The 27,998-nt window shown below is 50.4% G+C and overlaps 15 protein-coding genes across 16 annotated transcripts; 8 read left to right on the plus strand and 7 right to left on the minus strand.

Annotated features, from left to right (window-relative positions):
* Positions 1-36: 36 nt before the first annotated feature.
* Positions 37-3,135, minus strand: PPTG_05314 (hypothetical protein). The gene is made up of 2 exons (XM_008898834.1): positions 3,018-3,135; positions 37-2,952 (listed from the first exon to the last, which is right to left on the minus strand). The coding sequence occupies exons 1-2, from the start codon at positions 3,071-3,073 to the stop codon at positions 213-215; spliced, it is 2,796 nt and encodes a 931-aa protein (XP_008897082.1). The 5' UTR covers positions 3,074-3,135; the 3' UTR covers positions 37-212.
* A 138-nt stretch (positions 3,136-3,273) lies between these two features.
* On the minus strand, positions 3,274-6,664 carry PPTG_05315 (trehalose-phosphatase; the record flags this gene model as incomplete). The annotated part of the gene is made up of 6 exons (XM_008898835.1): positions 3,274-3,603; positions 3,677-3,724; positions 3,798-3,889; positions 3,958-4,129; positions 4,198-6,079; positions 6,147-6,664. 6 exons carry the CDS (start codon positions 6,662-6,664, stop codon positions 3,274-3,276), a joined length of 3,042 nt encoding a protein of 1,013 aa, XP_008897083.1.
* Positions 6,665-6,865: 201 nt separating this feature from the next.
* Positions 6,866-9,424, minus strand: PPTG_21662 (hypothetical protein; the record flags this gene model as incomplete). Its single annotated transcript, XM_008899294.1, has 10 exons — positions 6,866-7,843; positions 7,953-8,051; positions 8,131-8,317; positions 8,399-8,461; positions 8,528-8,625; positions 8,699-8,744; positions 8,807-8,935; positions 9,008-9,110; positions 9,199-9,301; positions 9,377-9,424. The coding sequence occupies 10 exons, from the start codon at positions 9,422-9,424 to the stop codon at positions 6,866-6,868; spliced, it is 1,854 nt and encodes a 617-aa protein (XP_008897542.1).
* A 115-nt stretch (positions 9,425-9,539) lies between these two features.
* PPTG_05318 (hypothetical protein) lies at positions 9,540-10,060 on the plus strand. The gene has a single exon (XM_008898836.1). It carries the CDS (start codon positions 9,578-9,580, stop codon positions 9,905-9,907), a length of 330 nt encoding a protein of 109 aa, XP_008897084.1. The 5' UTR covers positions 9,540-9,577; the 3' UTR covers positions 9,908-10,060.
* On the minus strand, positions 10,049-10,828 carry PPTG_05319 (60S ribosomal protein). Its single transcript, XM_008898837.1, has one exon. The coding sequence runs from the start codon at positions 10,762-10,764 to the stop codon at positions 10,144-10,146; it is 621 nt and encodes a 206-aa protein (XP_008897085.1). The 5' UTR covers positions 10,765-10,828; the 3' UTR covers positions 10,049-10,143.
* A 91-nt stretch (positions 10,829-10,919) lies between these two features.
* On the plus strand, positions 10,920-12,232 carry PPTG_05320 (hypothetical protein). Its single transcript, XM_008898838.1, has 3 exons — positions 10,920-11,314; positions 11,388-11,612; positions 11,685-12,232. Exons 1-3 carry the CDS (start codon positions 10,994-10,996, stop codon positions 11,868-11,870), a joined length of 732 nt encoding a protein of 243 aa, XP_008897086.1. The 5' UTR covers positions 10,920-10,993; the 3' UTR covers positions 11,871-12,232.
* A 163-nt stretch (positions 12,233-12,395) lies between these two features.
* PPTG_05321 (hypothetical protein) lies at positions 12,396-12,575 on the plus strand (the record flags this gene model as incomplete). Its single annotated transcript, XM_008898839.1, has 1 exon — positions 12,396-12,575. The coding sequence occupies one exon, from the start codon at positions 12,396-12,398 to the stop codon at positions 12,573-12,575; it is 180 nt and encodes a 59-aa protein (XP_008897087.1).
* A 433-nt stretch (positions 12,576-13,008) lies between these two features.
* PPTG_05322 (hypothetical protein) lies at positions 13,009-13,809 on the plus strand (the record flags this gene model as incomplete). The annotated part of the gene is made up of 4 exons (XM_008898840.1): positions 13,009-13,175; positions 13,263-13,402; positions 13,464-13,573; positions 13,636-13,809. The coding sequence occupies 4 exons, from the start codon at positions 13,009-13,011 to the stop codon at positions 13,807-13,809; spliced, it is 591 nt and encodes a 196-aa protein (XP_008897088.1).
* Positions 13,810-14,346: 537 nt separating this feature from the next.
* Positions 14,347-14,781, plus strand: PPTG_05323 (hypothetical protein; the record flags this gene model as incomplete). The annotated part of the gene is made up of 1 exon (XM_008898841.1): positions 14,347-14,781. One exon carries the CDS (start codon positions 14,347-14,349, stop codon positions 14,779-14,781), a length of 435 nt encoding a protein of 144 aa, XP_008897089.1.
* PPTG_05324 (hypothetical protein) lies at positions 14,719-17,064 on the minus strand. Its single transcript, XM_008898842.1, has 3 exons — positions 16,186-17,064; positions 16,018-16,114; positions 14,719-15,956 (listed from the first exon to the last, which is right to left on the minus strand). The coding sequence occupies exons 1-3, from the start codon at positions 17,002-17,004 to the stop codon at positions 14,854-14,856; spliced, it is 2,019 nt and encodes a 672-aa protein (XP_008897090.1). The 5' UTR covers positions 17,005-17,064; the 3' UTR covers positions 14,719-14,853.
* A 747-nt stretch (positions 17,065-17,811) lies between these two features.
* PPTG_05325 (hypothetical protein) lies at positions 17,812-18,755 on the plus strand. Its single transcript, XM_008898843.1, has one exon. It carries the CDS (start codon positions 17,919-17,921, stop codon positions 18,639-18,641), a length of 723 nt encoding a protein of 240 aa, XP_008897091.1. The 5' UTR covers positions 17,812-17,918; the 3' UTR covers positions 18,642-18,755.
* Positions 18,756-18,807: 52 nt separating this feature from the next.
* Positions 18,808-22,029, plus strand: PPTG_05326 (hypothetical protein; the record flags this gene model as incomplete). The annotated part of the gene is made up of 1 exon (XM_008898844.1): positions 18,808-22,029. One exon carries the CDS (start codon positions 18,808-18,810, stop codon positions 21,889-21,891), a length of 3,084 nt encoding a protein of 1,027 aa, XP_008897092.1. The 3' UTR covers positions 21,892-22,029.
* PPTG_05327 (hypothetical protein) lies at positions 21,861-22,522 on the minus strand. Its single transcript, XM_008898845.1, has one exon. The coding sequence runs from the start codon at positions 22,448-22,450 to the stop codon at positions 21,926-21,928; it is 525 nt and encodes a 174-aa protein (XP_008897093.1). The 5' UTR covers positions 22,451-22,522; the 3' UTR covers positions 21,861-21,925.
* A 714-nt stretch (positions 22,523-23,236) lies between these two features.
* PPTG_05328 (hypothetical protein) lies at positions 23,237-26,014 on the plus strand (the record flags this gene model as incomplete). The annotated part of the gene is made up of 1 exon (XM_008898846.1): positions 23,237-26,014. The coding sequence occupies one exon, from the start codon at positions 23,237-23,239 to the stop codon at positions 26,012-26,014; it is 2,778 nt and encodes a 925-aa protein (XP_008897094.1).
* Positions 25,808-27,788, minus strand: PPTG_05329. 2 transcript variants are annotated; one of them, XM_008898847.1, is made up of 7 exons: positions 27,516-27,788; positions 27,341-27,456; positions 27,048-27,278; positions 26,711-26,979; positions 26,602-26,627; positions 26,487-26,529; positions 25,808-26,419 (listed from the first exon to the last, which is right to left on the minus strand). In XM_008898847.1, exons 1-7 carry the CDS (start codon positions 27,631-27,633, stop codon positions 26,182-26,184), a joined length of 1,041 nt encoding a protein of 346 aa, XP_008897095.1. In that variant the 5' UTR covers positions 27,634-27,788; the 3' UTR covers positions 25,808-26,181. The 2 variants fall into 2 exon arrangements, with proteins under 2 accessions (XP_008897095.1, XP_008897096.1); XM_008898848.1 differs by lacking the exons at positions 27,341-27,456; positions 27,516-27,788 and having other exon boundaries at positions 27,048-27,331.
* Positions 27,789-27,998: the final 210 nt, after the last annotated feature.

The raw sequence follows: 27,998 nt of genomic DNA on the forward strand, positions 1-27,998 counted from the left end.
AAGAAACACAGCAAATAATAATACTAAGGAAAGAAAGCCTACAACAAAAATACATAAAGTATCCAGCAGCTAAAAATTGCTGGCATTTTTCTTACTGGGATGCCTGGGATGACTCAATACAATTCGTTCGTCTCCGGCACCTAAACGACAATACTTAACAAGTAGATGGGAATAACAACGTTATCTCCACCAATTGCTTCCCTTATGCATATTTACACTTGATGCGCAGGAATCTCACCGAGCGCGTCATCTTCATTAGCTTCGAGTGGATGTGTCGGCATCGTGATGAAAAGCTGCTTCATTTTCCGCTGGAAACGTCGAGCGTATGGCTTCGGCGGTATCGCAGAGACTCCTTTACGTGATTTCCGCAGGACACGCACTTTGTAGGCACGCTCAACCTGCTTCGCGACAGTCCACTCCTGTAAGATGTCCACCAGGCCGAAATAATACTTGCTAGGACCTGAGACTTGATGTGCGGAGTATGCGTGGGTCTGAGGATACACTGGTCGCTCGGCTGGATGTGTAGGTCCTGGCGAGAGATCAGACGAGCGTCCTCCATAGGAAAGATCAGAAGACTCTGATGGTCTCGTTCCTTCGGACGCGGCATCGTCTCCACTTGAACGTCGATTCTCCAAGAAATGAGTGAGATGATCCACGTCAAGCTTCTGTTCGTGAGTGTCAGCACAGTATGCTGTCAGCTCCACAGACTTTCGACGGGATATTCCACGCTTGTACGCTGTCGTAATAGTGAAATGCGAGTAGTGCGTGCCAATGAGAAGACTATAGTCCATGATGCCCGCACTAGCGAGATAGTTACTATCGCGAGTCAACTGCTTCACGAGTTTGACTGCCGTTTCGGGGTCCAACTTGAGTCGTTTTTTTAAATCATTGTCTCGTAATGTGATATCGGGATAGTGCTCTTCATCCGGTAAAAAGCACGGTTCATTAGGTTCGCCTCCAAACGTAAAGAACCGGTTGCATTTCGAGCAACGGTACTTCTCACCCAGGACACATGCAGGGGCATTGCGGTCTACCCACGAGCCTTTAATATCATATCTGCGATGAATCACTTCCGTTGTGCTTAAGACATTCCCCATCACGATAAAGTAGAAGATCTGGCCGTACATCTTCATAGCATGGAAACCAAAGAAGCGAGGCAACAGCGTTCCAGGATTCCACTTGAGATATCGCAAATACGTCGGCAGCAATCGCAGCAGCACATTCTTTTCCTTCGAAGTTGTGCTCTTGACCAGGTACTTGCGATCACATGTGTTGAAGACAAACGCACCACTTCGACCTTCGCTGATGCGCTCGTTGATCGTCGAGCGGAATGCGAAGATATATTCAGCATCGTTCACCCCATAGAGCTGGCGAATAGACGCGAATACGCGCGGCTGGAAGTCGTAGAACTGCATCTCTGTCAGCGCCATGGGCATGAACGTAAACGGCATGTTGCTCGGGTTGTCACGTGGCTCCTCCACAACTCGAATCGTCGAGTTTCTCATCTCACGGAGAATCGGCATTGATCTTGGAGGAATCGTCTGCGACCCCACATCGTTGATGGACGAGGACGACACCAACTGCCTAATTCGACGTTGAGGAGATCGCTGCCAATCCAATTGGAACGTGTGATTGTTCCCGTTTTCTCGTCGCATTCGATGATGGTGCTGGACTGATTCAATGATTCCATTCGTTGCCATGTGAATCATCTGCTTTCTTAATGCCACATTAAGCTGTGGGTTCATGAGCTTCTCTTCGTGTTTGTGAGAATTCTCTCGCATGATCTCGCTAGCTTCAGTGCATCCCGAGCTGTCACCAGCAGGCGAAAAAGATCCATTGGCTATCACTCCATTCCTGTACGGAGACTGAAGCGTCGAGTCTGCGACGTCCTCCGCGTAATACGAAGGGAAATACGGCGCATTGACCACAATCCAGACGATAATGTTAACGCAGCCACGAGAAGCGTGCATGAACGCACTGAGGTCAATGAGTTCTCTGAAAAGTGTTTTTCCCAACACAGCTTTCACTGTGACAGTGTTGGTCATCGCAAACAAACAGATCATTAAAAATGACCACGAAATAAACACCGCACACGTGAGCATTCCATTCGACAACACACGACGTCGCACTTCAAACGTCTCCTCCAGCCCTCGACGCAGTCGGCTTCGAACGTAAACCATACATGCAAGACCGAAGAGCAGATACACCACAACGCACATATGGTAGAGTATCCATTGATGCCAGAAGAAGCCTGGCATGTCTGTGTTGTGGTGGAACCAGATGAAGCGTTGTTCATTGGCATCGACCACTTTCTCACAGTCCGGATTGGTATCACCAGCCTTGAGGCAATCTGCCTGCGCATCTCCAAGAGACCATAGTACCAGGCCACACACAATACCGCTGAGCACTGAATAAAACCAATAGACCCTGAAATTATGCGCGTACGAAGTGAACGGGTTAGTGATGGACTGTACCATGTCGATGGGGATAGCGAAGAACCAAAACTCTCCAGCAATAAGCAGCGCCTGTGTGATAGCAGCGATGCGAAATGGTAGAGCCACAGAGTCCGAGAACTCGGTGATACAGTACTCGGCCACGTAAATCAAGGCCAGCAATAAATCCACGAGACTTTTACTGAAGATCAGCGGGTTCGGATGCGCCCGCACTGCAGGACTTGTGAGGAAGGACACGATAATCACCAGAGTGAAGGATCCGGAGGCGATAGCTCCAAGGAACAAGTACTCGTCGGCACTGTAGCTGCCCACCAGCGCAATGGTAGAGCAGGCCACACCCACGAGTACTAACAGACCAGCAATTGCCACTCCAAGACCAGAACACGGGCCCGTTACGAGAACTTGGAAGCAGCTAAAGAGGGATAAGAGTCGCGTGGCACGTCTGCTACCCCTGTGTGGTTTGTAGTGCGCCTTGGTGAGATATTCGACAGTGGAGCCACTGGAGTGCATAGCAAATAAGAGTGAGTAGGTAGAATGAGGTAGAGCAAGACACAATGGACGCACTATTCTCTGGGCCGCAGCAGCGCGTCGCTCTCGGAGGCTGGTGGCAGGTGCCCCATGCAATTGAAGGAGGTGTAGACGAGTGCTTGGGCCGTCCGAGTCTCTGCCAGTTGCGTCTCTAATATTGGATGTGGTGCCACTCATGTTCCACTTATTTGGTACATAAAGTGTACTTAAATAGTTCAGGTTTTGAAAGTCAATTTCATGAGAGAGACATTTCTGTGGACATTTTGTGGACGCTTGAGTACATGTGGTTTTCCTAAGGAAAATGTCGACGTTGAAGCTGTTGCAGCACGCGATGACGCTGTGAGGCGGCAAGCGCGCCAACGATGCAGCCTGCAACGACGGCAGCGCCGAGTGCAGCCCAATTCGTTGGGGGTGCTTCAGACACACTCGGCAAAAAGATTTCTTCCGTGTCTTGGCCCGATGTCATGGTCGTGGAGCCGTTTGAGAGCATGGATGAAGACCGCATTTCTCTGCTGAGCGATTGTAGGAACTCCTTCGACACGAGCGTTTTCTGCTTAAGGAATTGCCGACAGTAAGTGCGTGGCTGCTGGAACAAACGGGAGCGGGAGTGTGTCAGGCGAAGCTACAAACATTAAGCAAGACATGAATGTTAATCACTGAACAGGAGCTCTATCAACCCCTCGTAACACCCATACCCGTGTTGCAATGGCATGGAGAGCGGTAAGGATGTCTGACATATTATCCTGTAGTGAATTTGAAAGAAGATGTTGGTTAATGACAGTCGGAGCAGAGACGAAAGGAACGGCGTGTACGTACCACGTAATACTTGGCGCTACTCGGTTTCTTCCCAACAGTACAGGTAACGACATGCTCCAGTTGTGGCTCGTTTTCAGCAAAAGCTTGGACAGCTGAAATACAAAACATAACTTTCAAGATGATTCCATAACAATTGCTCTTAAAAAAAAAAGTCACAAACCTTGAAACATTTTCTCGTCCGACTCATCGTCACCGACGATAAATGCAAACTCAGGTATATCAATCCGATCCTTCAGAACCTTCAAAATCAACGAGACTGCTACAGCTTTGCTGACCCCATACTGATGTACTTCCACGTATCCTTTGGCGCGGTTCACGATTGCATCTCCTCTCTGTACACGATATAATACGGGTTAACGATAATCATACCAAGAACATAAAAATAATCTACTCAGCGCACCTCGACGATCTTGGCGAGTTGAGCACATAGCTCCAAAGACTGGATTTCTCCATATTCTTGGTCGCTATTGCGGTAGTCGTACAACAATGATGCTGCATTCTCAACAAGGAACGAACCATTCGTCCGCGCCGCATACGCTTGCATCACACGTTTCACATCATCTTTCCAGTCGAAATTCCGCTTGTCCTCATCGCATACACACTCCCACTGCTCTCGATTCCCAATCTTGATAAACAACCCGTTCTCTGCTACCAGGTTCAAATTTGGAATAGACCCAAACTGATCCTCAAGTGCCCCTCGCTGGGTATTACTGATAACAAACACAATGTTGCATGGATCACCACATAATGTCTGCAGATTAGCGCGAGTCTCGTCAGAAATCGGCTTTCGAACCTTTCCGTCAATATATCGAGCGGCAGACTGACCAGTACAATCCGCACCAGACCGGTCACTAGCATCAAATTTCTGAGTAGACTGCTCGACACACCCGGCACGGTGTGAATATTGCGCACCCTCTTCATCCAAGATGCTCGCAGTCGAACTCAAGGAACCGCCATAGTCAAAAATGAATAAGCGGCGCGATGTCTTCGAGCATTTCTTCACCAGATCATCGACATCCAGGCACACGAAACCTGACTCGAACCGCATTACACGGAAGTCGAACCCAAAGCCAACTTGCACTACTTCTCCGGACGTAGCGTCCTCCAGCTTCTCGGTAACCGCCTCGACATCGCCCAGAAGGCGTTCACCCCACGGAGTCGAGTCGGATCTTCCCACTAAGAACTTGTAGTTCATGTAAAATCTGTTATGCTTCTCGTAGTAGCTCATCCCGCACGCTTTAGCAAACGCAGCGACCATATCGTCTGTTTTCCACGGATTCACAGCCAAACTGCCGCTCAATATACGGCTGTAGGCACTGAACTCTGAAACAATCATTAGACCAAAGCTACGATCTAAGCCACTAACGTCGAGATTTCCTCTTGGGCTGCTCCAACCTGTAGAATGTCTCGATTTGCTCTGAATATTACGGTGCTGCGCAATCATGTACTCGAATGGGAGCAATGACAGTCCTCCACGGACGCAGGTATCGAGATAGATATCACACATTCGCCATAGAATAACTCGTTCAGCACACGTGGTCTTCCTCTTTTCTTCGAAGTAAACAACGACTCCTCCGGGTGGCGCATACCGGCGGTTGATTTCCTCCGTAAACTTCAGGACGTTGTCACGTGTGCGATGGTAGTCGTTTGGCCTTGAGTCGAGGGTAATTCCGATTTGCACGAGTACAACAGATCCACGTTTTTCCGGGTGGGTAGCCAAGAAACGGTCAAACGCACGTAGCTTCAATGGGATAGCTGTAAGTCCTTCCAAGCGATCGACTGAGCCAATAACAATACGGCGCTGATCTGGATCTCTTCCTGCCGTGATAGCGTTTTTGACGTCAGCAGCAAAGTCCAATGCGGCGCCATTCACATCAGCTACATTCTGGTCAAGCATTTCGTGCAAATGCGTCACATCCGGTTCCACATGTGAGCAGGAAATGTGGATCTTGCGTCCGTTATACTCAATGACCAGCATCCCGTTCGGACATGTCTTGTAGTCCAGTCCCAGTAACCGTTTACAGCTCGTAAGAAAATGCCTCGCGTGCTCGAAAACGAGAAATCCAATGTGATCGGCACACAGCATCGCACGAAGAATCTCCGTGCGCATGGCAAGACAACGGAAGATTTCACTTGAAGGGAACGGTACGTGAAGATACATCGTCACTAATGCAGTGCGTAATCGACGTAGCAAATAGGACGGAAGCATCAAGAAGTGGAAGTCATGGAGCCACACCAGATCTCCAGTATGGTAGCTCTCCACCACGCGGCGTGCAAATGTCCTGCACTCGAAAAAATAATATTAATCACCACATTGTTATCCACTAGACAGCAATTATCAGCACGTACCTGTTTACACTGCAGTAGTCCGACCAGCACATATCCTGTGCGGCTGGGTTCCAGGATACGGGGTCACACCAGGCACTCTTAATGCCACTGCTCTCCTCTTTCTTTTCTCCGAACCACAAGAATTTCCCCTTAGCTTCCTGTTCCTCGCAGTCTAATTGTAGCTCGGCTGAGTTGTAGACGTCCACCACATTATGGAATACAGGCCAGAGCACGCCCTTGCAGAAGCCCTGGAAGTAGCGGTGCGCCACAGGAGGGTCCAGGAACACGGGTACGCAGCGTAGCGCCAGCAGCTTCTTCTCCAATGCTGCTTCCTCGCTCTTGGCCACGAACACCTCCGGACAGCCGATGTACAGTGGTGAGTACTTGTCCGCGTCCCTGACAAGCGTGCGATACAGCATGGCAGTGGCACCAGTGGCCCACGAGACATCCCAACCACTCGACGACGAAACGTTGCGCTCGAACACAAGAGGCAACACGTTCACCACGATGAGCACCGTCTTGGGCGGCGAATGCGGCATGACCTTCACTCTGATGCGGTGTGCACAAGGTGGCGGGTTTCGGAATGAATCGAACTTGAAGATATAAAAAGGTTGCACCCCTTCAAACTCTTTTTTTTTTCTCGTTTACTTGGTATTTGTAAGGGTCGCTGAATAATATCCTTTGGCAGTACCGTAATTGCCTACATTTTGCTGACATTATACTGGTTGGGCTACTCCTCGCTACTGCAAGACGCGTTGAAAGATGAAGAAAGATTGCGAGCTGTTCCAGGACACGCGCTGGTGAGGCAACTGGTGCAGTAATTGAAAGTGTGTTGAGCTTTGCAGGGTGTCCTTGTAATCGATGACAAGCGTTCCAGGCTGCAGTTCTGCCTCCAATTTGTGCTGGACCTGCTGGTACAGTGTTGCATCCCAGCACTGTGACGTGAGGAGTAATATCGACGTCTCCTGTACCGATACAGTGAGCATGTCAGCGCATTTGAAACAGCATTTGGTCTTGGGAATTTGTAGATCTTTTCGTGTTTGCTCGGCCAAATCGTGCAGGAATTCGAGGATTTCGACGCCCGCAGAACGGAGGCCAAGTGCGAGAGCTGCGAAGAATACGAGAGACCCCGATGACGAGCCGAAGACAGTAAGTGTCGCCTGTTTTGAATCACGTTCGATTACATCCAGCACTGGTTTTTGGGTGAAAAGGTTCAGCCACGTTGGGAACGGGGTGCTACCATAGGCAAAGTTTTCTTCAGAATAGCCGGTGTCAGAATCCGACGACTGCCGCTGGGCTTTCAGAAGTCCATGGTGGAACTCAAGCTGCTGCTCTTGCTGTCTCAACCTCGTCACTAGTAGTTTGAGACGCTCCTTGTTAGTAGAGTCGACGAACAATAAATTATGGCTTGCCAAAATTTCGTTCATTTGAACAACTGCAGCAAGCTCGTCTTGAACTCTTCGAAAACATTCTTGCTGGATGCTTTTGATCGTTGGGATTTTGCTTCGAGTGCGGGTTTGAGTAGCAACCAGCAGTTCCGCGATATGTTCTAGTTTCTCCTCAATGACATCGACAGAACAGCAAAACTCTTGTTGATCCGTTCGTTCATGATCGCTCTCAAGAAACACGACATTGATCGTTTGTCGAAACTCTTGAAGGCATGAAAGGATCTTCAGCAGCAGAACTCGCAACGTACGTTTGTCATCAGAACGAGAAGCCTGATCCAGATTACTATGAACAAGGTGAGCGGCAGTTTGAAGCTTGGAATACGATGTCAATAACGCTGCAGTCGTAAAATCCGGATTCAGTATTGTGATAAGGCCTCACCTGCTTGAGAATACAACCGCTCTCCTCCCACGTCAAGGGTGCCATTTTTCGTATCCTGGTCGTACGTGCTGCGACGGTTCGAGAAGCGTTGTCTATTATCTAGGGCAGTTTACGTACACTGCCATCGCACATCTGCGATTTGCTCATATCGTCGAATACGCGTAAGTCAAAGAAACACCACGATTGCTGTAACGTTATCGCCGCTTCCTCTTGCCAAAGCCTCCTGGACAAGAATTTGGGCTGCACGAGACTGCTCGGCGACAGGGATGGATCCCATCATGTCCACAACCTCTTGGTCACTAAGGACATCCCAGACGCCATCGCATCCCAACACGAAGAACGGATAGTCTGCCGCTGGCGTTAGACTGGCAGAAGATAACGGGCATCCAAACGACATTGTGTCAGGTTTCCATGGCGCTACGTTGGTATATCCAGTATTTCCTTACCGTGTCGCGCTTGTGTGAGGTTTCGCGACGACGAACTGCTTCAGATCCCTGTCCCCAAAGCTCCTGCAAACAATTTCAGCCAGATTAGATCGTTGTACCAACACAAGACGTCTGTGGTGTGGGAATTACCGGGAGACCGCAAGGATGCCGGACACTCGATCTTGAATGACGAAGCCACCCTGTTGGATAATCCGCTCATTCTCAACGTGATCGCTAGCCTTGTGATCCTGCACACAATAACGATATAACTTCACCTCTCTGCAAGACAAATAGGTTGCTAACATGAACATTATACCCCACCTTGGAGAGTCTAACTGCTTTTCCATTGCAACTAATGACTGCACGGCTGCAAGGATCAAGAGCAAAGTTAATGCCCCGTCATGCCTCGCCCAGCAGAAATCTACGCACCTGTCACCGACGTTTGCGACGTAAAGAGTTTTGACATCCTCCTCCTCCAGAAGTATTGCAGTCACTACCGTAGCGCCAACTGACCCCGAGAACGACTGACAGCACTCCATGTCTGAGATAAAGAAGCCCCTACAAGAGCAGCAAACTCTATCAGGTTATTTCATCTTCTTTAGAATGTGAAGCAAGCCTAAAAAACAATACCGCTCGAGCCGCTGCTCCACTGTACTGTCGTCGTCCGCATGTTGTAGCTCATTGGCAATGTTCTCGTGCAGAATACGTTGCAGGTACGTCGATACCGAACGACCTAGACACGTTTCAATAAGTCAGGCGGCTACCCACAGTAGACCACTCGAGAGACAGCACATACAGAACAGTAAATTCATTACACGTACCTCCATGCCCGTCATGAATGGCGAAGTAGCCGTTCTTGCGATGTTGCAAGAATCCGTCCACGACGCGAACCGTGTCTTCCATCGTCTTCCGGTGCTTCGCATTCTAATCACATCGCGTTCACAATCAGTAAATCTGCTAGCAACGTCGCCTAGTGGGCTATTGTGGTGCTACGCCCACCATTTCCTCACAAATGCTCACGCATCGGCAGCAGCCTAGCTCGTCCATCTTGATCAACAGCTCAAATTCAAAAGTTGAAAACGAAAAATAAATGCCGCTTTTCGTTTGTCTTACATTCAACAAGTAAAATGATTCGAAAGATTGCTAATATTTAGAAACAATTCTATAATTTATCATTATCGACAGTCAACTGCGCTAAGCATGGGTCGTCCGCGCATTAGCGTCGCGGCCGTGGCGCTGTCAGCGGCCACGGGCATGACGGTGGCCGCCGTGTCCATGATGGCCTACTTTCGCTTCCAGCATCCGCAAGAGTTCGCAGACGCCACCATCCGCATGACGCACCCGGAGCTGTCGGACGATTTCAACCGCAAGTGGGGACTCTTCGGCACTGGCATCATCGATTCGGTGCCACAGAGCGTCAAGGACCTATTCTACGTGCCTGACATGGCCGAGCGCTTCGAACAGCACAAGAAAAAGCGGGATGAACAAATCCGTCAGACGATCGAAGACCTCCGTCCCAAGGGCAAGTAGATAGCAATTATGCACGCAGTAGTCCGGCCAACGTAATACTACTCAGTAAAACACTCTATCTGTTCATTACTTGGAGACTATTGTTCAGTTATGAAGAGACAAGAAGACAATACCAACAATGGATAAGGAATATACACCGAGTCTCGGCAGCAAAGTCGCATGTATTCAACATGTTCTTGTAGTCAACGCGAGCCAGAATGCAGCAAGTCTCTGAGTGTAGAGAGCTAGAACTACATTTACGAGCGGTAACGGCGCAGCGACAGAGTGTTGCGACGCTTCCAGTTCTGGCGGAACGAGGAACCGATGATCTTGTTGGCACGGTGGCCACGCTTGCGGAGGCCACGGCCCTGGCGGCCAGCCGAGGTAAGGCCACGCTGCTGGCGGCCCTTGTGCACGGCGTTGGCGATCCAGTTGATACGGGGGTCGCGACGGATGGTCTTGTGCGAGTGGTCGACCATGATGATCTCGAAGTACTTGTACGTGGCGTCCTGGTTCACCCAGTACGAGTTGAGCACGCGCAGGTTCGTGAACTTGTTGCCGGCACGCTCCTCAGCCACCGAACGCAGGTTGCGCTCGAACTTGAGCTCGTTGATACCGTGGTGCTTGGGCTTACCGTACACAATACCCTTGGAGTTCGGGCGCTTGCGGCCACCGCGACGCACGGCAACACGCACGATCACGTAACCCTGCTTGGCCTTGTAGCCCAGACGGCGAGCCTTGTCCAGACGGGTGGGGCCCGTCACGCGGTGGATGACCGGCAGCTGACGGTACTCCCAGGCGCGCACACGCAGCAGGAAGCGCAGCACATCCGACTGTTTGCGCTTCCACAGCTCCTCCAGGTACTTGTAAGCTCCCATTCTTCTGCGACTTTGCTAAAATGAAATGGCCCGATACAAATTACGATGGCGAGGCAGGCTGGCCAGTCATTCAATAGTCCTACCAGCTCAGTACCGTATGTACAACGAGACACAATAGCAAGAACTATACACTACCATCCCACATAGATACGTAAAAGGTGTGCACCACATAATACCAAGCTGCTTGAAGTTGGCGGATTATTCAGCACTTCTCTCCTTGTCGATCACGATGTTGACGAGTGTAGTGCGCGTGACGACGCTAAGTGCTCCCCGATTGCATGCATCCCGCTGGCTGAGCACGGCGGCCAAGGCAACGCAGTTCAAGGTGGAAATGCTGGGCGGCAAGGACGCGGGTATTGCTCTCTTCACCATGGATCGCCCCGATGCGCGCAACGCGCTGGGCCGACAATTCATGGCAGAATTCCGCCAGGCGCTGGACCAGGTTCGCTTCGACCCCAAAGTTCGCGTCGTTATCTTGCGTAGCGTCGTCCCCAAAGTTTTCTGTGCGGGTGCGGACTTGAAAGAGCGTCTGGGCATGACGCAGCCGGAGGTTTAACATATTGCGGATCCAGAGGAGAAAGACATGCTGAAAGCTAACACGACTACATGTTGTGTTCTTGTAGGCGGCTGCTTCTTCACGTGGCTATCGCACTGGTTTCACTGATCTGGAGCAGCTTCCCATGCCCACCATTGCTGCCATCGAAGGCGCTGCACTTGGTGGCGGCATGGAGATGGCACTTGCCTGTGATCCCGTATCGCTGGTGCCAAGGCGATCCTTGGCTTTCCAGAGACGTCTCTGGCTATTCTTCCAGGAGCTGGAGGCACCCAACGCGCGTCGCGTCTTATTGGTATGATAGCTACTGTGGTGTTACTGTGGTCTGTGCGCTGACTTTGGCTCTGTGTTTGTTTCTGCTCCGCAGGTATCTCTAAAGCCAAGGAGCTCATCTTCACGAGCCGTCGCCTCAACTCGGAGGCTGCTGAGAAAGTCGGACTGGTCGACTATGCTGTGCCTGAAGGTAAAGCCTACGAAAAGGCGCTGGATATTGCACGCGAGATCCTGCCCAACGGCCCGGTTGGTGTCCGCATGGCCAAGGAGGCCATTATGAGGGGGTCTGAAGTGGATATCGCCTCCGGCATGGCCATCGAAAATGCTTGCTACGCGCAGGTGATCCCGACCCAGGACCGCATCGAAGGACTGGTTGCCTTCAAGGAGAAACGCAAACCGCAGTACACGGGCGAGTAAAAGAACCCAGTCGAGATGGGATCAGTGGTTGATCACTTTGTGCTCACGTCTTAATTCTGTACTTCGAAGTACTTAGTATTATCAACTGGACACTTGAAAGACTCTTTCGGTCCGAATACCTTTGTATCCAAGCTGGAGCTCGCTGCTTTGGCAAATTATACAAAAGTCAGTTTCGACTTGGGAATCAAAGTTCAATAACTCGTTTTTTGGGGGGGGTTCTACTAAGAAAGTCAACAACTTATTTACAGGATCCTCTCTGTGTTATTCTAGTGTCCTGAGTGGCTTGCCGAAAAAGAATAGCTGTTGTTGAAAGAGGACTCTGAAAGGCTAACATGTTTGCTTGCTGCGTAGATTACTATACATTTAATAACTTTTTGCGGCTTGTGATATGCACAGATATGGCAAGCAGTACCAGTACTTCCAGCAGATTGTTGCAGTGTATGAGTCGGAGCCCGATAACTATGCTCGGCTGTCAGGGCTGATGCAGGGGATGCAGGAGACCGGCCAACCTCCTTCCGAGATCGTAAAGGACCTTGCTCCAGGTGGGCGCGGAAAGCTCGATAAATGATTGACAAACTACTTGAAGTGGTTGTTTACTTTTGGGATAATTTTTAAAATCTCCCCTCGTATAGCATTTTCAGAAACAGTCAATCACGTCGCTGACATTCGCCGTTACACAAAAAGTGGAAGGTAGGTGGATTAAAACGTTAAAACTCGTATAAACGTAACTTGGCATCTAGAATTGTGCTGAGGTTGTACTTTTAGCGGTCAGTTTTTCCACTCTCCGATGGTACCTAATAATTAGGAGGTCACAAAAGCGGGGTGTCCGGCACTGTAAACTGATCTCTTTCTCTTATATTGGCACCCAACCTTATTGGTAAAAACACATTTTTCTTTCATCCAATAGAATCGCATAGTGGTGTGGTACTTTTTAGCAAATCAGATTGGACCCCCTCGTAACAAAGCACAGGGCCCGGCAGACAGCAGCGGAGGATACGGCTATGGCGTCAGGTGATGCCGAGAAGCACGAGCTAAACGAGCCCTGGGCTATCTGGGAGCAGCGCGAGCAAGGGAAGAATATGTCGTATGGCGACAAACTCTTCAAGCTCTGTACCTTCAGCACTGTGGAGGAGTTCTGGGGCTACTGGAACAATATCCCGTCACCCAGGTGGGTGAGCCAGAGTCATGCTGAAATCCATACAACTATGCTTAACACAAGCTCCGTATCGTGCTATGCTATGTGCTCTTCGAGCAGCCAAGTACTGTTTGACGGCTTCACGCGCAAGAAATTCGCGGATCGAACGGTAGAGGGCTTCGCAGTTTTCAAGGAAGGCATCGTGCCTGAGTGGGAAGACCCAGAGAACAAGAATGGCGGCGAGTGGTCCATCCGGAAAGGTTCGTGCCGTGGTGCCATGAGGTGTACACGCTGGAGTAATTAATAATTGTTGACTGTTAGAGGTGGGAGCCCAGGAACTGGACGAGTTTTGGGAAAAGCTAGTGCTAGGAGCTATTGGAGAGCTCATTGACCCGGGCAACGAGGTGACGGGCGTTCGAGTTATCCACAAGGTATGTGTATTGAACTTAGTGCCGTTGTGGTGAATGATCTGACACTTTCGCTATATCAACAGAACAACAAAAAAGACAAGAAGGACTCTGGCAACAACTATCGCTATGAAATCTGGCTGCGAGGCTTAAGCCGCGCCAAGGCCGATGAGATCCGCAACAGGACGATGGACGTGGTCAACTCGGGCAGTTCTGGGGCGCCCTGGGTGTCCAATGAGTTTGTGTACAAGAAGCACTAAGTGTAACCGCCACAGATCGACCGCGCGCGCTGCTGTGATGTGATGCCGACACAAAAGGATGCACACCAGCAGGCTGCCATTTTGTCCAGAACCTGGGATATTCAGCACCAAGCGCAGCAATCGATCGAGACAGAGAAAGTAGGGTAGAAACATGACAGAAGAACGCTGCGAGATGGCAAATCTGTGAGCACTTTTCAGTCAAGATAAAAAGAAGAAGAAATACAAGTAAATAGAGAACAGAACAGTGGATGTCCAGTGCGAACTTAAGGCGAACCTAACACTCAATCGACAATTCGTTGTCAATCATGGCCGCTAGCAAGGTTAAGATGCTCTTCTCGGACGCTCCTCCGGACGCGCTCGAGTGCGTACAACACGTTTGCTGCGTCTGATCACCTAGTGTTATATCTCATATAAGTGTGTTATCTCTTTTTGCGCGGCAGGAAGCTGCTGTCTCCGAAGCGAAAGCTCCTGTACGGACTGTTCGCCTTTGGCCCTGGCACGGTGTTGGGGCTGTATCTGTACTCTGTGAAGCGAGAGATGGAGCGAGAAAATGAAGTCCTGCGTCTGAAGCAGGTCGAGAGCGAGCTGAGTGTCGTTCAGGAGCGCCAGGACAAAGATCTGGTGCTAGCTTCAGCGATTCAGGAGATGCGCGACCGTCTCCGACGACTAGAGGCGGAGGCTATTGCCAGTCGAGAACACGCTGCCACGGTAGCGAGTGCTGCTGACAGTAAGACAAATAACAAGGAGGTAGGGACACCGACGGTAGCATCAGTATCAAGTGAGAACAAGATCGATGCAGCGTTGGCCGTGCTAACGGCCAAGGAGAAGCCTCAAGAGCAGAATGAGGAATCGCCTAGTTGGCTCACCTCGTCGTTGGACGGTGCTCAGGGACGCAGAGATAAACGCCATCAGGAAATGTTGCAAGGGGATATTGCAGCGTATATCGCCAAGCAAAAAGAGCAGGCTAAGTAATGCGAAGATGGTGTTGATAACTCGCTACTCCTCGCGAGGTGTTATTTACATTGATTAATTCGCATCCAGGACTTACTCGAGACCAAAGCCGAAGACCTCCATTTGAGAGACCATAGTCAAGTACGTTTCCAGCTCCTCCATGTCACGATACATAGGTAAGTCGAGTCGATTGAAGCAGGTGTGTGCCTTGGGGAACAAGTCGGATTTCTCCTTACCTCGTGACACGAACTGGATCGTGAACTCATGAATAATCCCACTAGAGCTCATTAGTCCGCGGAAACCTTCCACAGGCACACGACTGGTACCGGTGACAAACTGCAGAAGCTTCGCACGCTCCTCTGGAGCCAGACCTTCGACAACGATCCAAAACCACTCCAGTACTCCATTCTGCTCTTCTACCGTGATCTTTCCCTTCCTATTCTCCTCGGGTTTAATGTAGCGAACATGAGTGTGTGTTCTCCAATCCGCAGTATCGATAGTGGGGATGCCACACAGAATAAGCTCAAGCTCCTGGTAGTCGAAGACAGATAGCAAGGCCTTGGGAACCACGTCGTAGATACCCATGAGGAATTCCTGGAGTTGGTCAGCAATACTGTCAAGCATGCGGTGTTCGAGAATAAGGCGTAGATATTCCTCCTTGTTTTCATCAGTTACGTCGATGTTGCGTCCATTTTCCTTGAGATCCACCTCGGTACCGTTCTCAAGCATCACACTAAACGTCAAACATAGCGCCTCAACGTGATTGTTGCTACGTAGCCACTTGCAGTTCCGGTGCAGCTCTTCATCGAGGAATTCAAGATCCGAGAACGAAATCGGAATACCCAGCACATGTTTCAGTAGTGGCAGAGCCAAGTGCACATCCAGTACGAGGCCCTCGAAAAGCGCCTTGCCGATCAAGATACCAGCAAGACGGAACAGCTTCAAGTGGCTCTCGTTCTTCTCGCCAGAAAGCGGATCGATCCAATAGCTCATGTCTTCGCCTTTCGTGGGGACGAAAAGACCCATTTTCTCACTGAAAATCTCCTTGCAGACTATTCCAAACCACTCACGCAGCAACCCTCCCGCGTCGATACCAGGCTCTCCTTCAAAGGTGATTTTCAGATACGCATGAAGCGCATCGGGTGCTGCCTCAGCGAGCTGCAAAGACTGCTGGATAATCCGCTCTCTCGTCACCGCTACATTCAATCAAACAAGTCAGATTTGATCTTATCGAGGCGAACAAACGAGCGCACGTACTTAGCTTAGCGACGGCTTCGGTCACGGGAGTGGCAATGCGGGACAATTGCACCAAGAACCACTGCTTTTTCATTCGGAAACTAAGAGCCATAACGCCCTACAGATCACAAAACAAGTGAGAAGTTAGTACCTTGAAACACGACTAATACATCGTCCAGGTGTACTCACTTCGAAGTCCATTTTCTCCAATCCGTTGCGCATCTTGTCAAACGATTCCATGTCAATGGACACCTCATCTGCCTTGGTCCACGTCAAGCGTCCGGAAGCGTCGTACATTGACACAAAGCCCTGCGAGCGTAGATTGTGGTAATCCGTGACACTCTCTCCGTTCGGTCCAGCCAGCGACTTTGCTTCCGTCGACTGTAGTGTCGGCTGTGCAGCATCTCCATCTTGCAATTCAGGTACAGGATCCACCACGTCGGTGCTGTTCTGTCGGACCCAATGAAATTTGCCATCCGACATTTGTTTCCGTTGCCAGAGGCGTCGTCGGAACGCTCCCCGTTGTCGCTGCGATAGGTTCTTCCTGGCCGCCATCATGTTCATTCGACGCTTGAACAGCGCGCGCTGTCGAGACCTCAAAGCCTCAATATCCTCCTCTTCTCCGGCCCCGCCAGCCATATCAGCTCCCATGATACTACGACTGTTGTTACGCAGTAGCATCCGAGAGCTTTTGCGGCGACCCAGCTCTCCGGTCATGAGGAATCCGATGCTGGTGCCGCACATGAGGCAAGTTTTGCGTTTGGCACTGTTGGCCAGACCACATACGACGCATTGCCAGCCTTTGCCCTCGTCCTCGAGCTCCGTCTCCTCGAGTTGATCGCGCCGCAATAGCCCGTCCATGAGCTCCGATTGCGCGGTGGAGTTCTTACGATAGCAGCACATGTAGACGATGATGGCCACAGCCACAACGGCGGCCACGCCTAACATGATACCGATCCATTTTACGGCTGACACGACGCTATCGACGTCGCCGGCCTGGGACGACATGTGTGATGTTCACGTTAATAGGAGGGAATTGCTGAATGGAGTGAGGTCAGCAGCGTAATCGCCAATGGCAAGAAGCACATAAGCACGCAACTACATGTTGACTTGGATAAAGTAAGTCGCGACTAAGTGCGAGATGTAGTGGAGGGTCGACGTGAGTCACGTGGCATGTCAAAGCGACAAGTTGAAGTGCATACTGAAGTGACTGGATCACAACGGACACTAAGCTTTCAGTGGAGCGACTGCGCCAGTTGCAAAGCGCACCTCGATCTCCGATGCTAGCAAAGCGATACTCAGCGATGATCAAGAAACGTGTTCATGAATTTCGTACGAGACTGTTGGGGCCACTGCTGTATTCGCGGTGGTGTTGGATGGTCTCCATGCAACCAGGGGGGGGGGGGCCATCTGATTAGATTCTGACCGCCAATACGGCTCTCGTTGCTCCAAATTTTTGTAAAATTCGCGTACATGACGTCCTTCCAGCCTCGTGGATATCTTATGCTGGCCGTGGCGTCGTGACGTACCAAAGACCGGAGCCGGGCCGCCAGAGGGTCTATTACAATGCAAAATCTAGTTGACCGCTGGGGTTAACACGATGGTATTGCTGTCTGCAGCTGGTAAAGAGAGAGAAAGTGATCGCAGTTGGGTTCTCATCGTCATGACAATTGTAATGGTCCGCCGCCGTGTGCCAGGCCAGGTGTCAGCAACAGAAAATGTACCCACGAGATCATGATTCCCTGGATTTAAAAACCATATCATTTCGTTCAAAACCTGCAAAAAGTTCAGCTACAATGCACAGTCCGTATTTATCCTTGTCCATATTCTACGTCATCCTTATCTGGATTCTCTCATTGCTTTACCGCCACGACAGATCGCACTCTGCATTTGTCTCCAAGCACCGCATTCCTCATACGACCATGCCGTTCCTGCACGTGACCTTACGTGGCGCCACGGACCTGCCCTCCAGCGACTTCAGCCTCGTGGGTGGCAAGAGTGACCCGTACGTGATCTTCAAGCTCAACGGCACCAAACACCGCAGCCCGTGTCTTAAGAACACGCTCAACCCCGTGTGGGACCCTCCTGAGCACTACGTCTTCCCTGTTTCCGACGCTGCCAGTGCTGTGCTTAACGTAGAGGTCTATGACATGGACACACTGAACCCGGACGACCTGCTGGGCACGCTCGTGGTGCCTGTGGCCAAGTTTGCGGACGAAATGGAGGTGTCAACACTCGAGAACTACCCACTCTCGGTGGCCAGCGAGTTCTCGAGCCAGAAGCGCAACAGCACGCTGCTATTGGAGATTTGCCTTAAAGAAGTGGACGATCAGGAGCGTCGCGTATATGTGTGGGAGAATGAGAGCTGGTCTATGGGCAACGGCTGGAAACCCACCAACAACTCGGAGCGGCGCCAATGGTCGGCCTACGACGACTCGGCCACCTCCGCCACCTTCTCTGAGGTGGCTCCGCGTGCGCCCGCCAATATGACTGGATCGGGCTGGCAATACTGCTCCAATCGCGGAGACTCGCAGGGCTGGTCGTACGCCAAGACTTTTGCAGGCCCCTGGACACCAAACAAACCAGCGTTCAGCTTCGTTCGACGTCGTCTGTGGGAAAACACGTTCAAGCGTGAAAGTGACTGAAAGAAGAGTTGAATGTATGAATGTTGCATGATGATATTTGGCCCAGTACTAGCTAAGGCCATCTAAGAAATGTATTAACGTTATTACTGCGTGTATTAATGTCCAAAGAGGTCGATCCATTATTGATCACAGTTGAATCGACGCTAGCCAGGAAACGGATTCGGTCATGCCCTTGGAGCAATCGGAATCGCAGGAGCTTGAGCAGCATGTTGAAGATCCTAAGACGGCCGAGAACCACACCGAGGAAGAACTGAATGGAACAAATACTGACGATGTCGTTCGCAGTGCTCGAGCAGGTGAAGATACTGCCGCTGCAAGTGGAAATGCGTTGAAACTAGCGTGGACGTTTGGCTTCCAGAAAGACTTGATCAGTGGGGTGCATAGTTTGTCAGCTGGAACTCGCCGTGCTGTGTTCTATGCAGCAGCACACACGGGTGTCATCTATGACTACGCTCGTCGCCAGCAACGACTGTTACAAGGCCATTGCCACCCTATTTCCTGCTGTGTTGTCAGTGAGGACAAACGCTGGGTTGTCACGGCTGATCGCGGCCAAGAGTCAATGCTCGTAGTGTGGGACGCTCAGTCGGGCAACCCAATTCGAACTATCTTTCGACCGCATGCCAACGGTGTCCAAGCTATCGACATCTCACCAGACGCGCTCTTTCTCGTTACTTTGAGTGCCGTCGACCGTGACGATGAAGATGCTAGTGATACTAGCAAGAGCAAAACCTCTCGTAAGCGGTTCGATCAAGAGTTAGCGGTATGGGAGTGGGCAGCTCCAGTTAGTGGAGCTGCAGTCTCCAAGCCTTTGTACTCGTCCCTGGTAGCCACAGAGGACGTGCAGCACGCTGTGCGGTTCAACACCTACGATGTTAGGGAACTAGTCACTACCGGTCGCCAACGTGTCATCTTCTGGAGCTGGGCGGCTCGCACTCTGCTGTTCTACTCTCCTTCGCTGGCACAGAAAGACTTCCGCCAGATTGTTGGTGCCTTCACGCAGTCACTCTTCGTACCCGACTCAGCTCAAGCTCTTACAGGTACAGAAGATGGCGATCTTGTGCTTTGGGATGCAGTTCAAGCTGATACCGACGCTGAGACTGCGTCGACCAGCTTTCCTGAACGTAAAGCAGTCAAGATCGTACGTCTTGCAGGCGGGGCTGAGCCTCAACATAAAGTGGCTCTAACTGTCATTGTCGACATGGATGGCTATCTAGTTATCGGCTCAAGTGATGGCGCTGTACGCTTCTACGACTTCGACTTCCGTTTGGTCGCTTGGTTTGAAGATATGAACGCTGGACCAGTCACAAGTGTGTCGTTCGCTCTACCAGCAAGTGCAACAAACGAAGGTGAACACGTCAACGATACACACCAAGGAGATGATACCGATGAGGCTTTCCACGTTCCTGACTTTATCGTATCGACAGCGTCTGCATTCATCGTTGGGATGAGTGCGACCTTGTTTGGAGAGCACGAACCGGATCGAAGACGGGGCACACTGCTTATGCAGGGCATCAACGACTCGATCCATGGTCTTGCAACACACCCGAGACTTCCTCAACTCGCACTTAGCTCGTACTCAGGAGTCGTGCAGCTCTGGGACTACTCAGCTAAGCGCCTTATCATGGTCCGGCGCTTCGACTCGGAGAAGTTGCGTCCACAGTGTCTTACATTCGCTCGCGATGGGCGAAAACTAGTCGTCGGCTTTACTAGCGGAATCGTCAAGGTGCTGCACGCTCATCGACTGGATGATCTGGCCTCGTTTCGTCTTGGGAAAGCTGCAATTACCGACGTGTTAGTGAGTCCGGATTCTTCGCTTTTTGTTGCTCTGGATGCCAACTTGTTCCTCGGAATGTGGCGCGCTAAGCAAGTTACAGCTCACTCTGATGGCTCCGATGGTTCTGATGAATGGGTGTATCTTGGACGCTGTCGAGCGCATTCCAAGCCAGTGACTGGGCTGGAGTTTTCGCGGGACGGCGACGGACAACCAGTTCTTGTCTCTGTGAGTGAGGACCGTACTCTAGCTGAGTATTGTCTCGAGCGTTCAAGTATCTTGGATGGTGTGGTGCTAAAGCAAGCTCCTACTCGCGTAGAGCTCAGTGCTGTACCTACTGCGTGTTGTTGGCATCCTGAGCTACGCGGAGTGCAAGAAGATCTGGTTATAGTCGCTAATGACGAGTACAAACTCAAACAGTGGAATACTGGCAACCAAACCTGTCGTAAAACAACGCTGGGTCCATCGTACGGTGGACCTATCAACAGGTTGGTGCCAGTTCCACTTCGAGAGGATGACCAAATAGCTGCAGAGACAGCAGGTGGAATTGCCGAGCGATATTGTGTCTATAGTACCCACGAGAAAGTTGTCGGACTACTGAAGCTTCCTCTTGATGGGAACCCACACAAAGCCATGGGTCTCATTGCACATCCAGGCAAGATCAGCAACGTGGACGTGACGTTCGATGGCAGTCACTTGCTCACTGCTGGGGGCGATGATCTAGTGGTCAACATGTGGGAGATTCATCCTCATCAACTGGACTTACTGGAGGCTCGAGGTACCCCTCGAAATCCTGAAGTGTTGGAAAGTGAAGACAATGCGGTGGAAAATGAGCTGGACGAAGACGATGTGGCTCTAGCGCCGTACCTAGCGCTCCTGGAAGGTGGTCGCGATGGGTCATTTTACCATGAGATTGTAGATTATTTCTACCTGGCTCAACTTCGTGTCCAAGGAGAAGATTCTACTAGTGCTCGGGAGATCACGGCTCAAATTCCGCTGCGAGAGATACCAAATGTGATGCGAGCGCTGGGATTTTACCCCACGGACGAGGAAATTCAGCACATGGTGAGTGAAGTACGCTATTCACGCTTTACCGAGACGTCTCGACCGGTGGAGAGCATCGGTCTTCACGACTTCATCAAGTTGTACGTGAACCATCGGCCGGTTTTTGGGGTTGGCAAGGCACAGATCGAGCGTGCTTTCAAGATCCTAGCGTCGGTGGATAGAGGTGCTGGCGATGACGAAGATGACGGCTTAGCATCGTTGCGATGGGATCAAATTGAAGCTCGTCTGTTAAACTCTGGCGAACCCATGAGTGAAGAAGAGTTGCGAAGCTGTCTTGCAGCATTGCTTGCAACTGGAGACGAGAACGGTGGACTGGCCATGGATCCGCAGTACACTGCACTCAGCTTTGCTGATAAAGTTCTAGGATTCGACGACTACGAGCAGCCAGAAGAAGGAGAGAGCAACGTTGTGTAAGTTTAACGAACAAGCAGTTTCTTATGCTTTACACTTAGATTGTAGCTTCGTCAGCGAGGCATTGATAGCCACACTGTAGTTGTCGGTCATGTTCATCGTGTTCGACCCAGAGATCATCTTGGGGTTGTTCTGAGACCGTCTTGTTCGTGTCTGGCAACCATGACATCCTCAGCTCTCTTGCGTTGAGTGTGCCATTGGACTTTGTGCTGTTGTTGCAGATGACTGAATTCCGTGCTCTTGACTTGGAGTGCAGCAGCAACTCACGGACTCGATCTGCCATGGAGACTTTACGAGGTTTCTTTGAGGCGCCAATTGTACACTCACGACTGCGTGAACGAGGCGAAATGCTCCCGTCCATTGTCATGTAAGCGTCTGCTGCGGTTGAAGTTGAGCGTTTCCTTGGGGTTGATGCTGTAGGTGCGTGGTGGGAAGGTGGAGCGAGCGGGAAGTCGAAGATGTCGACGAGGCGGTCGAGGAATTGATCGATTGCGACTTGAGCTGATCGGCGACGACGCAAGACTGCTCCATCAAGCAAGGACCAGCGTTCCTTTCCTTTCATTGTATGCGACAGCTTGAAGAACTCGGATGGTGAGGCTTTCTTGTGGCGTACGGGACTCGATACTTACCGAGTAAATGCAGTAATGAGGAAGAGATTTGACAGGCCACACGAAAGAGGAGTATTTCGAGTGGGAGAGATCGCACGCCACCACAGACGGAGGAATAAGCTGAAAGTCAATCTGCCAGCATCTGGGAAATTCTGTCCACCATGCAATCCACACGCAATGACCGTAATATCTCGAGAGCGCACCATGCAGTAGTTCACTCGGGATTTGATCTTGGAGAGATGTTGCTTTTCGCTGGTCGTAAGTGGGTACATTCAGATGGCTACATTATTGATGATACAAGCGCACAATGCGCTCAGCTCTGGGCGATTCATGCTATCTCTTATTCTCTCTCTGACGCGGGAACAAGGGCTCAGTCGTAGTCGTTATCTAGTACGTAAAATAAACCAAGCTTCGTTGTTTTTTATACTGGGAGAGACAAGCATGTAGGAAGCTACTCCTCAACAGGGAGAGGAAGTTACAGGTGTCATCCACTAGATGACAAACTGGTGCTGGACTGTCAAGCGCGACGGCATATGACCTCTCGAGGTATATTTGTCAACAGCAGGCACGCTCTAGATCTCTCTTCATCACACGGCTGGAGTGATCTCTTGTGATGGTCAAGTACATTGCTATCATATCGTTCAACACCATGAAGTTACTCTCGACCACAAAAGAGATGTGGGGAGGAACGGCTCGCCCCGCTCATTCGTCAATAGGCTTCTTTCTGGCTGACAAGAACGATGAAATATGCTGCATTTGTGCTGCTATTAACGTGCTGGATCGTGGCTGTAGAAGCTGTGAATGAACGCGATCTTCGTCTAGCACTGGCACAACTTGTAACTTCATCAGAGAATCAACACAGCGTCACGGTTCAAGACTTACTTGAAGGCCCTCCTGAGCTTACTACTTCACTCCCGCTGTTTAACCAACTCGTCAGAGAAGACCGAAGAGAACTTCTTTGCCAAATTGGTGAGCTACACCTCTTCGGAGACGGCTCTGTGTCTCACAACGCGACTCATGCTGAGCTATTCCTCGACGCTAGTGCAAGGTTAGGCAGTGCTCAAGCGCAGTTCCTGCTCGGTACTCAGCGAGCTTCATCTAATGACAGTGCATCTGCACACTTGTACTACGAGTTTGCTGCTCATGGGAGTTCAATTGGAGCCACAATGGCACTTGGATATCGTGCACTGCACGGCTACGGCTCCACAAAGTCGTGTTCAACTGCGATGAGGCACTACAAATTCGCTGCGGATCGTGTTGTGGCTGAACAGAGTGATCAAAGACTTCAACTGTATGCGTTCCCAGAGCCTACTCGGCTTTCAGAGACTGAAGGAGCACGATATCACTTGGACCTCAACCCCGCTGAGGACTTCAATCGAGCTGAGTACCTTCGACAGCGTGCTGCAGATTTCCGTAGTGCAGATCTGATGGTCCAGTCCGCGAGTATCACTCTGTTCAGTGATCTGTACAAGACTGCAAGTACAACTAATTTTGAGGAGCACACTGCACGAGAACGACAAGCCCTATTATTTCTAAGACGTTCAATTGAAATGGGGAATATCAAGGCTCAAGCGCTCTTAGGTCACGTGTACGCTTACGGTCTTACTGGATACCCGGTTAATGTTACGAGAGCTGTGGAACTGTACGAGTCTGCGTTGAATGCGTCGCACAGCAGACCAAGTGGCGAAGCTGCTAATGGTCTTGGTGTGATTTACTCACAAGGTATCGGAGACGTACCTGTAGATCTCGAGAAAGCTCGAAATCTCTTCATGGTTGCTGCAAATGCAGGGCATGCTGAAGGTGTCTACAATACCGGCATGGCATTCATGAAATTAGGAGCGTACCACACAGCGCGTGCTAAGGAATATTTCGTTGCAGCGGCACATGTGGGTCATCTCAAGTCGCTCTTCCAACTCGCTCGGATCAAGCAGCGACAGACTCATGATATCGGCGCTAGAGCGAGCAGTGTCTCGTGTGAAGAGGTTGTTGAACTCTATAAACGTGTGTCTGAATACTCTCGTGAAGGCACAGCATTAATGACACAGGCGCTGACCCACGCCCAACGTGGTAACTGGGCGCTCGCACTCGAGTTATACTTGATTGCAGCTGAAATGGGCTACGAAGTCGCGCAGAGCAACGCGATCTGGCTCATTGAACGCATACAACGGCAAATATTTGGCACTTCAACCAGTCGAAACTCGAAGCTACTGGGACGTTTGTACGCGCAGCTAGTAACCCGTGCCGTTGGTCAAGATAGCGTCGAAGCATTACTGCGTATGGGTGACGATGCCTTTCAGGATCAAGACTATAGTCTAGCGTTGAGGCGCTATCAACATGCTGACCTAGTGAGTGCTGGAACTTGCGCTCGTGCTCTCTACAGCGTCGGCTATATGTACGAGCACGGTTACGGAGTCTCTTTCGCTTCGACGGAGCGGGCCTCACTGTACTATCATCTCGCAGGCGTGAAAGAACCATCTTTACGTCTTGTTATGGCTGCGTTGAATCTCAAATTACGCGTCCACAGCACCTTTAACCAGTTTATCAACCGTGTACATCAGGCTTGGACAGCAACGACACATGAGGCTGCTACAATTGAAGACTCATCAACGCCACAAGACGAAGGATCGATCCCCACATCACGTGACATTTCAGAGTTTGACAAGCCAAGTGCTTACCATCGATCAATGAAGATGCTTGATTCGGATCAAGGCTCGAGCGCAGATAGCAGCACGCCACACGAATACGCTGCTGCGTTACGATTCCAAGGGGATCTGTCCCAGCTTCTTATTGAGTTTGCTCGCGATGAATTGCCATTGGAACAGCAAGACTTTACTATTGAAACGTGGTTGCGTATCGACGACTTGCCATCAGATGAGGTGGTAACTCTAGTCGATGCATTAGACAATTTCCAATTGGAGCTGCTACGTGCCTCTGGAAATGTGGATTCCTGGATGCTGCGATTCCGAAAGTTTTCTTTAGTGGATGAACAACTCCCTGAACTTGTGCTTCGCTTTCCCAAAGCTCCATTGACTCCGCATACGTGGTATCATGTGGCTATTACGTTTGATGCCACATTCCAGACTGTCATGCTATTGCTCAACGGTAAAGTGAAGCAGGTGCTGAGTTTCCGTCCCCATCCAGCAGCACTGACTCGCAGTGAAGACGCTACTGTTGATGGAGATTCTTCATCCTCCTCAAAGTTCCTCGCTATCGGGAGTACGATCGGTCGTATCTATGGAATGAGTCCTCCCAATTCTCGAGTGTTCTCGGGCCAACTTGTACACTTTCGTCTGTGGAAAACGCGCAAGACTGCGAAGGAAATCAGTGTGCTTATGCTGGAGCAATATGATGAAGTGGCAACGCGAAATTTACTGGTTCACTTGCGCTACAAGCTTAATGGTGCGTCCATATCCAGTACCAGTTCGAAATCAACGAATCGAGTGATGAATGGAGACCAAACTGTTCCTGATGCTCAGGGCGTTCAACTTAAGATCGTGGAGTTCCCACCATCCAACTAACTCTAACCAGAGTACCAAACCATCACAATGATGATCCTGCACTGAGCTTAAGTAAATGTTAGTCAAACAATTGCGTTTCTCGTCTTCGTACTGGTGTTCGTTTGTGTTTTTATCCAATCTGCTAACAGAATTCAGAATTCCAAGTGGGAAATTCGGTGTCAAGAATTTTAGACGTGAGCAGCGGTACCAGCACGGGTCGGTGCCTTTAACGATGTCTCCTTCACCTTTTGGCGTAAGAAATGATATCCTCCGACGAAGAAGAGGGAAATCCACTCCAGGAAGGTATTGTTGCGAGGTGCAACGCCGTTGCTGAGCATACGCAACAAGAAGCCGTTCCACGTGGTAGTAATCGAGTACTGGCCAAACCACAGACCATTGAAGAGAACTTTCGCTTTCTTGTCGAATCTGAACATTAACCGAAACAATGTGAATATTACAGCTCAAAAGCTCGCGGTTAAAAGAATTGACTCACGATTTCGTCGCTGCCGGACTTTGATCTGTGAATGTTGAATATCCTAAACAACAAAGCATGTTACATTAGCTTAAGCGTAATAAAAATGATGTACAAAGGCTCTCATTGAACCTACCCGTTGTGATGCTGCCCTCGTTTGCGCTACACAGTAATCGACAGTAAAGATACCAATTAATCTTAAGCACAGGAAAAGAACACTGACTGGATCATTCACAATGCCATACCTCTCTTCGCCAGCCTCGTTGGAAGTTGCAGGGGATTTAAAGCTCTTTGAGGTGTCCAAGAGGTTGTAGGAAGACGTGCCTGGATAAAAGACCGCCACCGAGATGTTGTACAGCAGCAGCTCGTTCCGCAAGCTGTCAGCCAGTCCTCGAATGGCGCTCTTCGAGCCACTGCAGGCACCGCAACCCACAGGGAATTCGAGACTGTCCACGCTGCTCACAAACACGATGCGTCCACGGTTTTTCGCTTCAATCATCGCTGGCAGAGCAGCCTATTCGGAACAAAAACAACGTAAGACACAGGTTGCATCAAACTAGAAGCAGATGGAGATGAATCTACCTTGATGAGGACAACAGCACCAAGGTAGTTGACATCCATAGCCTCTTTCATCAGTGCAACATCCTGTTCCCAGAAGTACCCGGGCTTGATGCGTCTGCTGGCTGCGTACACGATGTGATCTGTGGCTCGTCCGTGGAAGGTATTGGCCTCTTGCACTGCCTGTTCCACTTGCTTTGAGTCCACGAGTTCACACTCGAACACGAACACCGAGGCATCTTCTCCTGCCACTTTCTGCATTGATAAAAAAATATTAAATTTGGTTGGCAATAACATTACCAATCGAGAGTTTTCACCTGGAGTTCACTTTGCGCTGCCTTGAGAATTTCCATCGTAGGGCCGATCAGCGACACATTTGCCCCCTTCTTGACATACTTCTTGGCAATTGCCAGCCCCAACGGATTTTCAGTGCCTGAAGTGGCATTCGTTAGGTAAAATGTTTGACAAATATTGTGTGCACAGCCAACGCACCAGTAAACAGCACGTGCTTGCCGCGCACATTGAAGCGTGGCGCAGTCAGCAGAGACCAGAGCCACGAAAGCACGCAGGAGCCCACGAGAACGATGAGGGCGATCCAGCCGCTCTCCATTGTTCACTGCTGAGGAGTGACGAGCTGTTGGCGGTACAGAGCGAAGTGGACAATGGACTCGGCTTGGGTACGCGCGACGTGCCCATATAATTTCCAAGATAAACGAGTTCAGTGTGGTACAGTGTTTACAGTCAGTACAGTGTAAACTGTAGGCACGAGCCGTCTCAAAGGGATAAGCGCTGACAGCTCAGCCAATTGTTGCCGATTGCGGACAAATGATTGCAATCGAAGGAGCTCGGACGTAAACTGCTGATCCTGCATCATTTCTTGCCGGCACTGCTCTGCAAGATTTTGGTGTCGATGAGAATGAAACAATGCATGTACGTGTAGAACCATTAAGCTGAAGGAACGAAACTAGTTTATCA

Source organism: Phytophthora parasitica (genome assembly GCF_000247585.1).
Source record: "Phytophthora parasitica INRA-310 unplaced genomic scaffold supercont2.7, whole genome shotgun sequence".
NCBI lineage: Eukaryota > Oomycota > Peronosporomycetes > Peronosporales > Peronosporaceae > Phytophthora > Phytophthora nicotianae.

Bases quoted from the DNA above. Each gene is read 5' to 3' on its own strand.
- PPTG_05314 (XM_008898834.1), bottom strand. From the start codon at position 3,073: ATGGGGCACCTGCCACCAGCCTCCGAGAGCGACGCGCTGCTGCGGCCC. The intron at 2,953-3,017 runs GTGCGTCCATTG...TATGCACTCCAG, and splicing joins CTGCTGCGGCCCAGAGAATA to TGGCTCCACTGTCGAATATC.
- PPTG_05318 (XM_008898836.1), top strand. From the start codon at position 9,578: ATGGGTCGTCCGCGCATTAGCGTCGCGGCCGTGGCGCTGTCAGCGGCC.
- PPTG_05319 (XM_008898837.1), bottom strand. From the start codon at position 10,764: ATGGGAGCTTACAAGTACCTGGAGGAGCTGTGGAAGCGCAAACAGTCG.
- PPTG_05320 (XM_008898838.1), top strand. From the start codon at position 10,994: ATGTTGACGAGTGTAGTGCGCGTGACGACGCTAAGTGCTCCCCGATTG. The intron at 11,315-11,387 runs GTTTAACATATT...GTGTTCTTGTAG, and splicing joins TGGGCATGACGCAGCCGGAG to GCGGCTGCTTCTTCACGTGG. The intron at 11,613-11,684 runs GTATGATAGCTA...TCTGCTCCGCAG, and splicing joins ACGCGCGTCGCGTCTTATTG to GTATCTCTAAAGCCAAGGAG.
- PPTG_05324 (XM_008898842.1), bottom strand. From the start codon at position 17,004: ATGTCGTCCCAGGCCGGCGACGTCGATAGCGTCGTGTCAGCCGTAAAA. The intron at 16,115-16,185 runs GTGAGTACACCT...TGTGATCTGTAG, and splicing joins TGGAGAAAATGGACTTCGAA to GGCGTTATGGCTCTTAGTTT. The intron at 15,957-16,017 runs GTACGTGCGCTC...GATTGAATGTAG, and splicing joins CGAAGCCGTCGCTAAGCTAA to CGGTGACGAGAGAGCGGATT.
- PPTG_05325 (XM_008898843.1), top strand. From the start codon at position 17,919: ATGCCGTTCCTGCACGTGACCTTACGTGGCGCCACGGACCTGCCCTCC.
- PPTG_05327 (XM_008898845.1), bottom strand. From the start codon at position 22,450: ATGAAAGGAAAGGAACGCTGGTCCTTGCTTGATGGAGCAGTCTTGCGT.
- PPTG_05329 (XM_008898847.1), bottom strand. From the start codon at position 27,633: ATGGAGAGCGGCTGGATCGCCCTCATCGTTCTCGTGGGCTCCTGCGTG. The intron at 27,279-27,340 runs GTGAAAACTCTC...TTATCAATGCAG, and splicing joins CAGCGCAAAGTGAACTCCAG to AAAGTGGCAGGAGAAGATGC. The intron at 26,530-26,601 runs GTAGGTTCAATG...TTTGTTGTTTAG, and splicing joins CGAGGGCAGCATCACAACGG to GATATTCAACATTCACAGAT.